At 38.1% G+C, this 14203-nt stretch overlaps 1 protein-coding gene across 2 annotated transcripts; it reads left to right on the top strand.

Annotated features, from left to right (window-relative positions):
* The first annotated feature begins 1977 nt into the window (after positions 1-1977).
* Positions 1978-12776, top strand: LOC139946045 (beta-1,3-glucan-binding protein-like). Of its 2 annotated transcripts, none has more exons than XM_071943630.1 (14): positions 1978-2129; positions 3481-3625; positions 4473-4574; positions 5123-5260; positions 5811-5909; positions 6509-6657; positions 7528-7602; positions 7796-7856; positions 8717-8899; positions 9312-9389; positions 9883-10000; positions 10292-10363; positions 10828-10972; positions 11735-12776. In XM_071943630.1, the coding sequence occupies exons 1-14, from the start codon at positions 2034-2036 to the stop codon at positions 11951-11953; spliced, it is 1680 nt and encodes a 559-aa protein (XP_071799731.1). In that variant the 5' UTR covers positions 1978-2033; the 3' UTR covers positions 11954-12776. The 2 variants fall into 2 exon arrangements, with proteins under 2 accessions (XP_071799731.1, XP_071799730.1); XM_071943629.1 differs by having other exon boundaries at positions 5811-5912.
* The last annotated feature ends 1427 nt before the right edge of the window (positions 12777-14203 follow it).

Raw genomic sequence — 14203 nt, 5'->3', positions numbered from 1 at the left:
ATACATACAAATAACATTCAACAATATAAGATGATTTCAATATGTTCATTTTTGTCATTGTTTGTCATGTGCCATTTTTTCTTAAAGGCAGTGGACACTATTGGTAATTACTCAAAATAGTTATCAGCATAAAACCTCACTTGGTTATGAGTAATGGGGAGAGGTTGATAGTATAAAACATTGTGAGAAACGGCTCCCTCTGTAGTGACGTGGTTTTCGAGAAAGAAGTAATTTTCCACGAATTTGATTTCGAGACCTCAAGTTTAGAATTTGAGGTCTTGAAATCAAGCATCTAAAAACACACAACTTCATGTGACACGGGTGTTTTCGTTTCATTCATATCTCGCAACTTCGACGGCCGATTGAGCTCAAATTTGCACAGGTTTGTTATTTTGTACATGTGTTTAGATACACCAAGTGAGAAGACTGGTCTTTGACAATTACCAATGGTGTCCACTGTCTTTAAATTGCTGTGCGTTTGGTGGTGCATCCCACTAAATAGGGATAAAACACTGATTCGGCCTCATTTATATTTGGTAGGCCCTAAAAATATTCTCTATTATACATATTTGAAGAGCCTAACAAAAGTGATACATTGTAAAAGCTGAGGTATTTTGGATGACATAGCCCCTAAAATAACTTGTCGTATTTGCCGAGAGGGGTGTGCTTGGACTTTTTCGAAAATTACACCCGTCCGAATTTATTTTTTTTATTTTTAAGGGAGAATAACTCGACTGGCACTCCCCGAATCACCGTGTGTACATGCAGGTTTGGCTTTATACTCGATTAAATTGTCCTACTTGTTTCCAAGAACTAAAAATCATGCATGTTTATGACGTCATCGAAAAACTGCATGGTAACGTTTTCCTTATGACGTCATTGATGCATGTGTACTTGCTGTTAAGTCAGTCAATACTGGGGGGGAAAAGAGACAATCTATGAGTTACAATGCGCCTTAAACACCCAGCAGGGTGGATATGTGCGCATTACAAGTCTTGTTATTATTATTATTATTACTCGGTGGACTAACTGTAAAGGCCGGTTTATAGTCAGTCGTGCGATGGAAATCTTGCACGCGATCCTAAGACTGAGGCCTAAAAACTGTGTCTTTTTATGATTGCGCGTCAAGATTTCCATCGCGCTGCCGACTATAAACCGGCCCTAATAAGACTTTCGTAATTACTCTCCAAATTGAGATTTATAAAGCAACGAAGAAAGGGTCTAAACACAAAAGAACTCTTCGAAAACATCAAATTATGGGCTTTCACTTAAAGGCAATGGACAATATTAGTTACTACTCAAAATAATTTTTAACATATATAAACTTACTTGGTATCAAGCAATGGGGGCTTTTGGTAATATAAAACATTGTGAGAAACGACTCCCTCTGAAGTAAGTTTTCGAAGAAGTAATTTTTCACGAATTTGATTTCGAGAATTCAGAATTGGATTTTGAGGTCCCGAAATCAAGCATCTAAAGCACACAACTTCGTGTGACAATTTGGTGTTTTTTCTTCCATTATTATCTCGCAACTTTGACGACCAATTGAGTTCAAATTTTCACAGGTTTGTTATTTTATGCATAATGTTGAGATACACCGAGTGAGAAGACTGGTCTTTGACAATTACCAATAGTGTCCATGATCCACTCCAAGAGAGAATTATGACGTCAGAAAGCAACGCCCTTGTTTTAGTACCTTTATCAAGTTTCCAGGTATTAAATGCAGTCTAGTCATCAACAGATCTTGATGGATGAAAACATCTATTGTGATACCTGGAACCATAGATGGAACCGTTGTGTGTTGGTGTAGCCTACGTCACTTTCCTAAAAATATCAGAGGCCTCCTGACGTCACAAGCCCAAACTGCGTCCTCACATGAGGTCAATGGATTCTGTTGTGGTCCATTGTTTAAAGATTTCACAATGCAGAACAAAATCCACTCTTTTATTCCTCCACGGTTATATAGGAGGCAGTAGTTTTCTCTCGACTTCAACAAAATCTTGAAGATCTACTGCTGCCTGGTCCATTTCTCCATGTGTAGTACTCCAGCTGTTTTTGTAACATACTGTAATCGCACATTTCTGTTGACGCGCTTAAAAAAAACAGCCTTCGTCTGCTTTCTATTTGAGGTGAGTAATTTTAAAGTATAGGCATACCTTCGGGAAGCGTTCGATTGTTTTTAATCTTTAAAATATAAATACAGATGTGTACAATAATAAAACTTACATCTGAACATTCAATTTCAAAAGGTGGCGCTTTTTTAGATATCGCCCGAAATAATACCTAATTATAGAGGAATACACTATCTGAGAAACGTTACTGACAGTGACGCTTCTCAGATTCACATTTCTTGGGGCAAACAAAACAAACTGATATTTTTTACACAAGCAAATTACTTCGAAGTAAAATGTTTCTCTGAGTGGTGTAACATATCGAAAGCTGATGTAGGTTTCAAACGAAAAGTTTGCGTTGGCTCTAAGTGTCCTTAATTTTAAGCCAAACGTATACAATGTGCCTACGGAACTTTGGTACAACTTTGGGAGAATCAATTCGAAAGCTTTTCACCCGAAATAATTTCTGTTGACCTAATGTTAAACTATTCGTTCTCAACACCCAACACCTACTGAAGCGGTACTGTATTAAATGAATTGGTGTCCGTCATTAGTAATTAGCTTACGTGAATGTCACACGTCGTAGACTACCTTTACCACTTCGTACCCATGGACACTTTCTGTCTTGTAAGAAGGTGCGAAATGTTTATGTGCGAAAAGTGGTAAAAATACACCGCTCACATCACCTACAATATTGTTTACCTCATTCTGTGTTTTATGATGGACAACAACGTTATATGTAAGCTTGTCCTAATAACAGATAATTCCCCCAGGACAGTTGTGTAACGTAATTTTGTATTAATTCCGCGAGAACTATCCAGATGTTACCACATACTTAGGCTTTTGATAATTTAAATCCTATTAAATTTCGTTTTGTTTTGTTTTGTGAACCTCTTCCCAAGTAGACTGTGCAAGTCAGTGCCAGGACATTTCTTACCTTTGTTATTTTTACAATTAGACACTTCGTACCTCGTACTAATTCAGGATTTTTGCCAAGTGTCTGACGAAGTGTCTAGCGACCATTATTGGGACCGCTCTTTGCTTTCGCGTGGAGGAATCAAACTTTAACGGGTCCAAATGTTCAAATACGCGCAAGATTTGCACGGCCTAAAACTTCCTCTGGTTGAGATTTTGAGGACAAGGGCGTCATGCAATAACCTTTATAATGGAATTCGTGTAATCTTGCTCAAATCTAAATCTAATTTTTGCAGATTAAAATTATCAAAGCTGAGAAGATATTTTAAAACACATGTACCTCTCCCACACTGCTCCAATACCCCCAATGACTTGCATAAACTGAATACAGAAAGAACTCCCTCATTCGTACGGGTATATAAACTCGCCTACACTTGTACCTTGTACCACATAGAGTGATTTGGACCGTGGAAGAAAAATGATGGGGAAGCTTGTTTTGGTTCTACTAGCCATGGCCTGGTCTCAGGTCACGGCTTACAACGTCCCCACACCAACCATAAGGATGCTCCCACCAAGTGGAATCCGTTTCTCAATTCAAGGTAAGTAATAGACCTTTATCATGCCGCCGCCATCTTGGCCATGCCCATTATACCCAATAACAGTAATGGATACTGATAGTCATTGTACAAAGGGGAACCAGACTGTTTGCCCTTCCAACCTCGCTTTGGTTACATTGATTTGAATATTGGAAAAACAAGATGGTCGCGCCATGATAAAAGTCAATAAATACTCAAGATATACAGGTGTTCTTTGCTCTTGAAGACGAGCAGATACTGTTAGAAAACGTCGAGACCACACCGGCTCTTTTCAGAGCCAACACTCCCACAAAAGAGATTTACACGTTGTACCTGCAAGTTTGCTATTTATTTATAATTTCGTCTTCCACACAAAGCAAAGCTTCAGAACAATACTTTCTTTGCATAAGTTGATACGTTTAATTTATTGATTTTCTTTCTTAAATATTTATCCATTATTTAGGTTGGTTAAATTTGCTTTTTGTATTGTCAAATAGTTTCACAATTTGGGCCTTGGCCAATATTAATTTTGTTTCCTCTCTAAAACAAACCGATTTGGTTCAATAAAATATTAGTTGACAAGTGCACTGTCATGTTTTATAGTATCTTGATTAAAACTGACAATAAACAGATCTTTTTTCGATTGAACTGCAGTAGGCCTTTCTGTTCCCCCAACTGAATTGTTGCTTATATAAACAGAGCCCTTTATAGCTTTAACGCGTTTTTAAGAAGTTCTTTTTATTCTCCGCTTTTATTTTGTTCCCATTCCCTCGTTTGCATTTGTAGTTGAAATTCATCAAGCTGCTCAGTTTAAAGTTTATCCGTTTAAACAATATTGACTGCAATATTTTTGATTTTTTTTGTTTTGCAGATGAGCCAGGAATCAGTCTGGTTGCCTATCACTATAACATTGGATTCCCATTGGACCAAGTGGATGCCGGACAATACAATGTAGATGTCACATCACCTAAAGGTAGTTATCGAGTTTTATTAAATATTTGATAATTTTTATAAATTAAAGTCACATAAAACGAAAAAGATGTTGCAACGCTCTGCAATAGAAGTTATTATAATCATCACCTTATCCACCAAATTCGTATCCGTCAAGATTTGAGACAAGAGTTTTGTCCTATCCAAGACTGGAATGCTTTCTCTATCAATGTTATTACTCATTTCCAGCAAATCAATTCTCTATCAATGCCATTGCTCATTTCCAGCAAATCACTAAAACAATTTAAGGAAAACCTCACCGAAGTATCTCAAGAAGTAATCCATCCTATCCACACATACACAAGCTCGGCTCAATATCATAAATCTAAAAATACTGCTTGACAAATTTCTTTGCTAAGCAGAAATTGAGTCAGGCACCAGCCACAGCAATGCAAACTTAATGTAATTGGGGTGAAACCTCAAAGCGAACTTTTGTGCTTACATGCTTTATGAAAATGGGCTCACGGTGTGATGTGTCTACAGACATTTTTTCAGCTGGCGTATTAACTAGTTTTCCTCTTTTACCCATAGATGGATATTGGATCCACGAGAACAGAGCCATTCCATCCCATCTTCCTATGCTTGGTCAGACGATATACTACTGGGTTTTGGTCATCTACAACGACGCCGGTTATACGTTGACTGATCGCATCTGGTCGGAACCCATAGGTGAGTTCACAACAGTGTGGAAAGAGATTATAAATGGGGAACCATACAACTATACTTTAGAATATAAAAATAAAATTAAAAACAAAATGACAAAAATATGACTTTTAAAGGCAGTGGACACTAATGGTAATTACTCAAAATAATTATCAGCATAAAACCTCACTTGGTAACGAGTAATGGGAAGAGGTTGATAGTATAAAACGTTGTGAGAAACGGCTCCCTCTGAAGTGACGTATAGTTTTCGAGAAAGAAGTAATTTTCCACGAATTTGATTTCGAGACCTCAAGTTTAGAATCTGAGGTCTCGAAATCAAGCATCTGAAAGCACACAACTTCGTGTGACAAGGGTGTTTTTTGTGTGTGTTTTTTTTTTGGGGGGGGGGTCGTTCATAGTTAACTCGCAACTCCGACAACCAATTTAAGCTCAAAAATTCACAGGTTTGTTGTTTTTATGTTGAGATACACCAAGTGAGAAGACTGGTCATTGAAAATTGACAATAGTATCCACTGTCTTTAAATAATTGTTAATACTATTCTTGTCTTTTTTGTAGCCACTCTGTCCCCGGGTGCTCCTCCAGCAGACCCCAAGACAACCGTTCAGCCAACTACGTCATCAGGCACGGCGACCAATCAGCCCAAAGCACCTGGAGGTGGTAAACAGATCATTTACAAAATAGGAACCAATCACACAGCCACACACACGCACATTCTTTAGAAACAGACAGGCAATACCGTCACTGTGAATTTAATGTATGCACGTTGTTTTGCAAATAGTATGCCAGAATAAGCTCTCTTTTAAAACATTGCTTTGGCTTGGTGTTAAATGGACACGGTTGCCTTCGGTTTTTGGTTTTTTTTTTTTTTTTTTTTGCGCCTTTCGGTTATAAAGGCGTTTGTTGTGAACAGGTCGGGTTAGAAAGATTTAGTAAACGTAGAATTTAATGATTAACACAAACTATCCGTCGAAATTGTGCATTAATTGTGTGTGGCTATCCTTTACCTTCGTGAACTTTGCCATGTTATCGAAACGACTCCACGAACTTGCGGGCCGTATTAGTTCATGAAGTAAAAAACTGCACAACTTTTGGATATTTGAGTGAATCTTTATATTCATTTTACAACCCATCGGCATCCACTCCGAAGGCAATATCCCTTTGCCAACAGTAAACTTTAAAAGTAAGGTTTGATTGCTCAATTTAAAAAAAAAAATATTTACGAAGTTTAACGTATAGTTTTAATTAATGTACAGGAAGTGTAACTCCCGGATGTAGCAGCTACCCATGTGACTCGTCATGTGACATGTCCGTCATGCCTTGTAATGGGATGTTATTTGAGGATACATTCGGCACACTCAACATGGATGTATGGGAGCACGAAATTACTGCTGGAGGGGGCGGGGTAAGACCAATTATTTTGAGGGGGCGAACGATGATGTAAAGATGGATGACAATTTGGTTGATAATGAGAAGAAAAAAAAACTAAAAAAATATTTTTTCATTTAAATGCACTTGACACCTTTGGTAATTGTCAAAAGACAAGTATTCTCACTTGGTGTATCCTATGAACAAAATAACAAAATCTGTGAAAATGTTTACTCAAATTGGTCATCGAAGTTGCAAGAAAATAAAGAAACTTGGAAAAACGCCCTTTTTCACTGTTTCTCGCACTGTTTATACTGTCAACAGTTCACCATTTGGTCGTTACAAAGTAAGTTTTCATGCTTACATTAACTTCGATTAGTTAACAGTGTCCAGCCTTTAACATTCTGTTTGCGCCGAAATACTGAATGAAGTAGTCAAGAATAACACAAAAAACCTCAAAAATACTATTTGTTTATTTTCTAGGCAAAGAAAAATCATTAAAGGCAGTGGACGCTATTGGTAATTGTCAAGACTAGTCTTCACAGTTGGTGTATATCAACATATGCATAAAATAACAAACCTGTGAAAACTTGAGCTCAATCGGTCATCGAACTTGCGAGATAATAATGAAAGAAAAACACCCTTGTAACACGAAGTTGTGTGCGTTTAGATGGTTGATTTCGAGACCTCAAGTTCTAAATCTGAGGTCTCGAAATCAAATTCGTGGAAAATTACTTCTTTCTCGAAAACTATGGCACTCAGAGGGAGCCGTTTCTCACAATGTTTTATACTATCAACCTCTCCCCATTACTCTTGTTACCAAGTAAGGTTTTATTCTAATAATTATTTTGAGTAATTACCAATAGTGTCCACTGCCTTTAATTATGAATTATGCTTTTCATCATAGAACTGGGAGTTCCAATACTACACCAACAACCGCTCAAACAGTTACGTCAGAGACAACACCCTCTTTTTGAAACCGGTAAGTGGCCCCGCCCCTTTTTGAAGAAGTCCGTAAAATTTACCCTCAGTCCAATTAATGTATAACTTTCTATGAAAATAACAAGATTTAATGGTCAGGAATTAATTGGTTTGAGCGAGAAAAACTCTTTTCAAATGCCCCTCTTCACGAAAAAACAGCCAATTATTTTCACTTTTTTTTTTAAATTTTCCAGACACTGACATCTGACAGATATGGAGACGCATTTATAACATCCGGGACCCTTGATCTTTGGGGTAAGTTGGTAGTATCACTTTGATTGGTTAATTTATAGGGCCTACATTGATAGGCATTGCATATGGCTAGCTACTATTGTGTTGTTATAGTTTAAAGCCATTGGACACTTTCGATAAACAGTATTGTCCAAGGCCCACACTTCGTGGATCGCAACTTATATTATATAAAATAACAAACCTGTGAAAATTTAGGCTCAATAATATTGGTCATCGGAGTCGGGAGAAAATAACGGGAAAACCCACCCTTGTTTCCGCACGTTTCGCCGTGTCATGACATGTGTTTAAAATAAATCGTAATTCTCGATATCGAGAATTGATATTGTTTTAATATTTTCTCAAAAAGTAAAGCATTTCATGGACTAATATTTCAAGAGAAGTCTTTCACCATTACCTTCTGTAAACCCAGTAAGTTACTTGTAAATCTGTGAACTTTTATTTTTTTTCTGTTCCGAAAGTGTATAATGGGGTTAGGGGGGACATCTAGCCCTGTATGACTCTTTCTCTGTACACAGGAACAGAGTCCTAACTATTGAGGCCCGTTTCTGTAGTACAAAACGAAAGTGTAAGGCCGCCAGGGCTAGGGGAACATCATATCTTTTTGTTGGGTAGATAAAGTTCTTTTGAGAACGGGTCTTCCTAGTTATACGAGTACAAAATCTATATCCCCCTATACCAATCCATGCTTTCTCCACTTATGTACAATTTCCCTGTACAGTTTTCAGGAGACTAAAACTGGTTTAATTTATTTTTAAAATGTCTCTAAACGAATTTCAATTTTTCCACACGGTATACAAATCCCACCGACTGCTTTGAAAATACCAACATTTTAACTGATGTTCTGTATCATTATTTTTGAATAGGAGCTGCACCAGCCGACCTATGTACGGGAAACGCCTTTTATGGTTGCCAGCGCACCGGCTCAGGAAGTAACCCCGTCAACCCGATCCAATCTGCCCGTCTTAGGACCGTCAACTCATTCGCCTTTACTTACGGCAAAGTGGAAGTAGTCGCTAAGTTGCCTGCCGGTGATTGGCTTTGGCCAGGTACATAACTTACCATAAAAACAATGACATTTGAACGGTTTTTGACTGCCGCGCCGGCACATTAATCCGTATGTCGTTGGTTCACATCCCACGTTCCAGTAGATTGTTCTTTGTTCAACCCGGCCTTATAATAATTAATGGTAAAGTGGATGTGTCTGTCGTCTCTCACGAGAAAGCAGATTAAAGGAGATGAGGACGCCCTGGTCGACATAGACCGGCTGCCACGACTATACGAGTAAGATAGCTCAGTTGTCGGAGGTCGCGGTTCGAATACCGCGCCAGTCAATTTCTTTTTGTTCAACCCCAAAACATCATATCCTTATAATAGTTATCAAACTACCGTGATCACTTCCGTGATTGATAAAACAATGTTTTTATTTTGTTTTATTATTTTATTTGTATGTGATCGCAGCTATCTGGCTCCTGCCAAAGCGGAATGGATACGGCGGCTGGCCTGCGTCTGGTGAAATCGATATGGTGGAAAGCCGAGGTAAATAACCACTGGTATAATAACGGGAAGAAGGGTAGGGGCAGGGAGTGGAGAACCCTTCCCCTCTTAACATCCCCCCACCCCTACCCCAAAGGTGGGTTCGAAAGATGCACAATTATTATTTAATAAAAAACCATAGAGTCGGCTCTCGTAGCCACTGGAGAAGAGGTTCTGCTTATAAAGAGTACCATCTGAAGTCCCAAACCTCATTTTGCATTGTATTCTTCCTCGTACAAAGAAGTAGTTTGGCCAAGTCCCCCAGCGACCTTGCTAATGAACGAGAGACGTACAAGTTTTTGTTTGCTATCTGTTTCTCTCCTACCCCTCCCCCCCCCCTCCAAAAATAGAAATAGTGTTGCTTATCACTTTTGTTTTTCACTCAAGGACTATTCCAATATACATTAATTTCGTGAGAGAGTCGCAAAGGTTTCCCAGTAAAATAGAGATTGTCGAGTATTAACTCGAAATACTGTGCCCTTTTTCTCTTCAATAGGAAACCGAAACTTGTTCGACAGCAATGGCGTCAACGCTGGAGTAAACCAAATGGGATCCACGATGCACTGGGGACCGTACTGGCCATTTAACGCATGGCCCAAGACGCACGCTACAAAGTGAGTTCTAGCTGGTTAAAAACCTTCGTTTTTTTATCATCAAAATGTAGTTGAAATTCAACTTAAGAATGGTCAAAGTGTAGTCCTAACATGCCTTTGACGGCCTTTGAAAAATCATGTGTCCACGTAAACAAAATTAAATGTTTTAAGAAACCCAATTTTAAGTTGTTTTGGTGGAAATGCGTTGAATTGGTGAATTTAATTGAGTATTTTTGCCCGATAATGGTCGGGAAAAACTATGTTTTTAATTCAAACAAAAATAAAATAATAATATTCCATTTAATCTTCCAGGAATTTGGCAACCGGACACTTTGGGGATGCCTTCCACAAGTACGGAATGGAGTGGACATCTAATGGCTTGAAGTAAGTGCACAGTTATGATGCAAAATAGTTACGTAATAATAAAGTTGTCGTCTGTTTGTTTGCTTGTTTTTGTGTCAATTCATATACGAAGTGTGGACCTGAGAACAAAAGAGGTCCACATAATGTAGGGACTTGAAACACTATGTGGACTTACACACGTACACACAGTGTTTTACAGTTCAATTTTTGAATATTCCCAAACTAAGGAATGTCCATACACTTGAAAAACCATGGACTTACACATGTCCAAACAGTGTTATTTACAGTATTGATGAATAATAAATCAATGTTTTTTAGTGTACAAAAACAAAGGAATGTCCACACAGTGACTGCAACACAGAGTGTTTGTTTGTTTGTTGTGTGTCTGTTTGTTGCGGTTGTTTGCATGTGGGTTTTAAGGTCAAACATCTTGACTCATAGATTCATTTTCAATGAACTGTCGATGTTTCTTTCAATTAATCCAGGTTCTTCGTGGACGATGAGTTACTGCTGAACGCAGACCCTGGCGCCAATGGGTTCTGGGAGTTTGGTGAGTTCGAAGCCGATGCCCCCGGTACAGACAACCCTTGGAAGGGCTCAACATCTAAAGTGGCACCCTTCGACCAAGAGGTAATTCAATCAATACAAATCTTACATTGAATATTTGAAATTAAATTACTAAAAACTTCACATTTGTTTTCAAGCCTCCTTTCTTTTAATTGACTACTTTGTGAGGTACATAGTACAAGCCTTAGGCTTATCAAATCGGCCTCCATACTCTGTTTCTGTTTGTCCGTTTTTCTTGTCTCTGTTTGTCCGTCTGTCTTGTCTGTGTTTGTCTTGTCTCTGTCTGAGGTGGATGTGGTTGAAACACATATCATGTTTTATACCATCATTGAAAGAAAATAAGGTCAATTTAATTGAATTTAAACAAAAATATCAGAACGAGGAACGCACATGCCATGACTCGCAACACCGAAAACCCGCAACCAAAATCCTCAACGGTAATATTAGACTTAGTGCTTCAAAAGTAAGCCTGTTAGAAAGAAAGCTATTTAACAAATCATGGGGTTACATTTTCCGGGAATCGAACAAACCCTTTGTTTTATATAATACTAAAATAATACAAATTGAGACTTATAATGCGCGTTGTCTGTCACAAGGTGACACTCCTGGCGCAAAAACCCTTACTAAGCTGACATCTTGGAACTAAATACAAAATAAACAGAAGGTGATGAAACAGCTCATTAAATTAAGAGATGGGTTTTGAGTTCATTCTTGAAAAAGGGGTATGAAAGGCAGACAACTAACCGCCAGTCCACCATAATACCCGATTCCATGCCTAATAAAAGGGATACAAACCTTATTCATCTAAATCTTCTATTTGAACAGTTCTACATCATTCTGAACGTTGCTGTGGGTGGAACCAACTACTTCTCGGATGGTCTGACCAACCAACCGTACGCGAAACCCTGGTCTAATGATTCCCCTACTGCAGCATCGGACTTCTGGAACGCCAAGGATGACTGGTATCCTACATGGAACCCAGACGTCAACAACGGTGAAGACGCAGCTATGCAGGTCAAGTCTGTACGAGTCTGGGCTGTGTAAAGTTAGCAACGTTTTTTTTTTATGGTATATTATTCCACAAAAGTTGAACGTTAGGCCTAAGTGTCAGAACTGAGCCTGGAAATATTGGGGCACAGTGGTTAAACCGAATGCAAGCGAGGTATATGTTTATAATAAACTATTATGTAAATTAATGTGTATAATGTTTGACAATTCTTTATTGTAATTTGAAAGATTTTTAAACTTGACTCGGGCAATTGCGCCAAAAAAAGTAGTTGGAATCCTCACAGTCAACAGCGGCATAAACGTTAAAGCGTGGGTATGAGTCGGTTCTTTTATGTCGTTGCACGGGAGCGCTTGAGCCTTAAAGACAGTGGACACTTTTGGTAATTGTCAAAGACCAGTCTTCTCACTTGGTGTATCTCAACATAAAAATATGCATAAAATAACAAACCTGTGAAAGTTTGAGCTCAATCGGTTGTAGAAGTTGCGAGATGATAATGAAAGAAAAAAAATACCCTTGTCACACGAAGTTGTGTGCTTTCTGATGCTTGATTTCGAGACCTCAAGTTCTAAATCTGAGGTCTCGAAATCAAATTCGTGGAAAATTACTTCTTTCTCAAAAACTATGGCACTTCAGAGGGAGCCGTTTCTCACAATGTTTTATACCATCAACCTCTCCCCATCACTCGTCATCGAGAAAGGTTTTATGCTAATAATTATTTTGTGTAATTACCGATAGTGTCCACTGCCTTAAACAAAAATAAAGTGGGTGCTGCTGCAGTCAGACGCTTTTTGTATGGTCTTTTCAGTGTTGGGGTAGAAAAAGAAAAACATGTTTAGCGTCCCCGCCCCGCCTGCTATCTTTAAAGAGGCCGCCTCCCCGATCCCCCCCCCCCCCGTTTTATAAACGGACAGAAAAGAGGGAAACATTAACGATGCATGCAGACAGGGAAAAGTCTAGTCGGTTGTCTCTCAAAAAAGGTTTCAGGCGGCCATTTTGGGGAACGAAATTATTTAAGGGGTCCACCTGTTTCCTTTTTCAAAAAGGGAGGACGCAAAACATGTTTTATTTTCTTTCTTTCTTTTTTTGCCTTTTTTAAAACAACTATTTTGTTCAGAACATCAATGGCTATGATTTTCAGGGATTCATTTTCAGATGTTTTAAGCGTAAACTATTATATAAAAAAAAAGTAGAGTTATATTATTGGAATTGGGTTTGAGGAAGAGTGCCGTAATATCTCTTCACAAAGCATGTTTTTTAAATGTTGAATGAAGAAGTAACCGTTGTTCTTTGGTTTTTAAAACAATTGTTTCGTTCAGAATATCAATGGCAATGATATTTAGGGATCTCTTTTGAGATGTTTTTAACGTCCAGTCGGTTCTCAATAAAAGAATGTGTCATCTCATTTTTTTCAAAAAGGCAGGACGCAAAACAATATTGTTCTGTTGTTGTTTGTTGGCCTTGTAGAAAAAGATTCGAATTGGGTTTGGTGAAGAGTGCCGTCACTAATATATCTTCACCAAGACATGATATTTAAATGTTCGAAGAAGTAACTTTGACTTTAAATTCGTTGGTTTTTAAAACAACTGTTTTGTTCAGAACATCAATGATATTTAGTGATTCCTTTTCAGATGCTTTAAGCGTAAACTATATAAAATAAAATAAAAGTTGCACACTTTGTTGTTTTCCTTTTTGTAATTGACACTGCAATAAATAATGTGGACAAAAATGAATAATTATTTACATTTTATAAATAATTATTTAAATGTGAGTACAATTAATGCCAAATAATTCCTAGGTGATTCTTAAAAATGGTTATACATCAAAGTTTTGAAAGAATGGTTAATAAACCAGGTCAGCCTACACTCTAAAAACTCCCGGTCAGAATTGACCCGGATTTGGGTCCCAGGGGCCCAGACCCATTTCTGGGTCAGTTTGACCCGGAATCAATGTGTCCCGGAATCCGAGTCAGATTAACCAAGTTTCTGGTCACACACGGATTCCGGGTCACAATGACAATTAGGAATCCGAGTCAAATCGACCTATTCTGGGTCTGGCCCCCTTGTACCCAAATCCGGGTCAATTCTGATCCGGGAATTTTTAGAGTGTGCAATGAATTCATCCAGGTAAAAAATCGTTTTGTGAACCATGTTTCACTGCTGCTAAAGTGTTGGTTATTATGTTTTGAAGACGGTTAAATGGACGAATCAGTTCATATAAACCATTGTTTTTTTTCACCACGTTCTATGTTGATTAAATTGTCACGTTTTTTAAAACCATATTTATAA

The sequence above is a fragment of the Asterias amurensis genome, chromosome 13 (assembly GCF_032118995.1).
Source record: "Asterias amurensis chromosome 13, ASM3211899v1".
Taxonomy (NCBI): domain Eukaryota; kingdom Metazoa; phylum Echinodermata; class Asteroidea; order Forcipulatida; family Asteriidae; genus Asterias; species Asterias amurensis.
The sequence above is the reverse complement of the archived record's forward strand: the minus strand, read 5'-3'. Positions and strand labels throughout refer to the sequence as shown.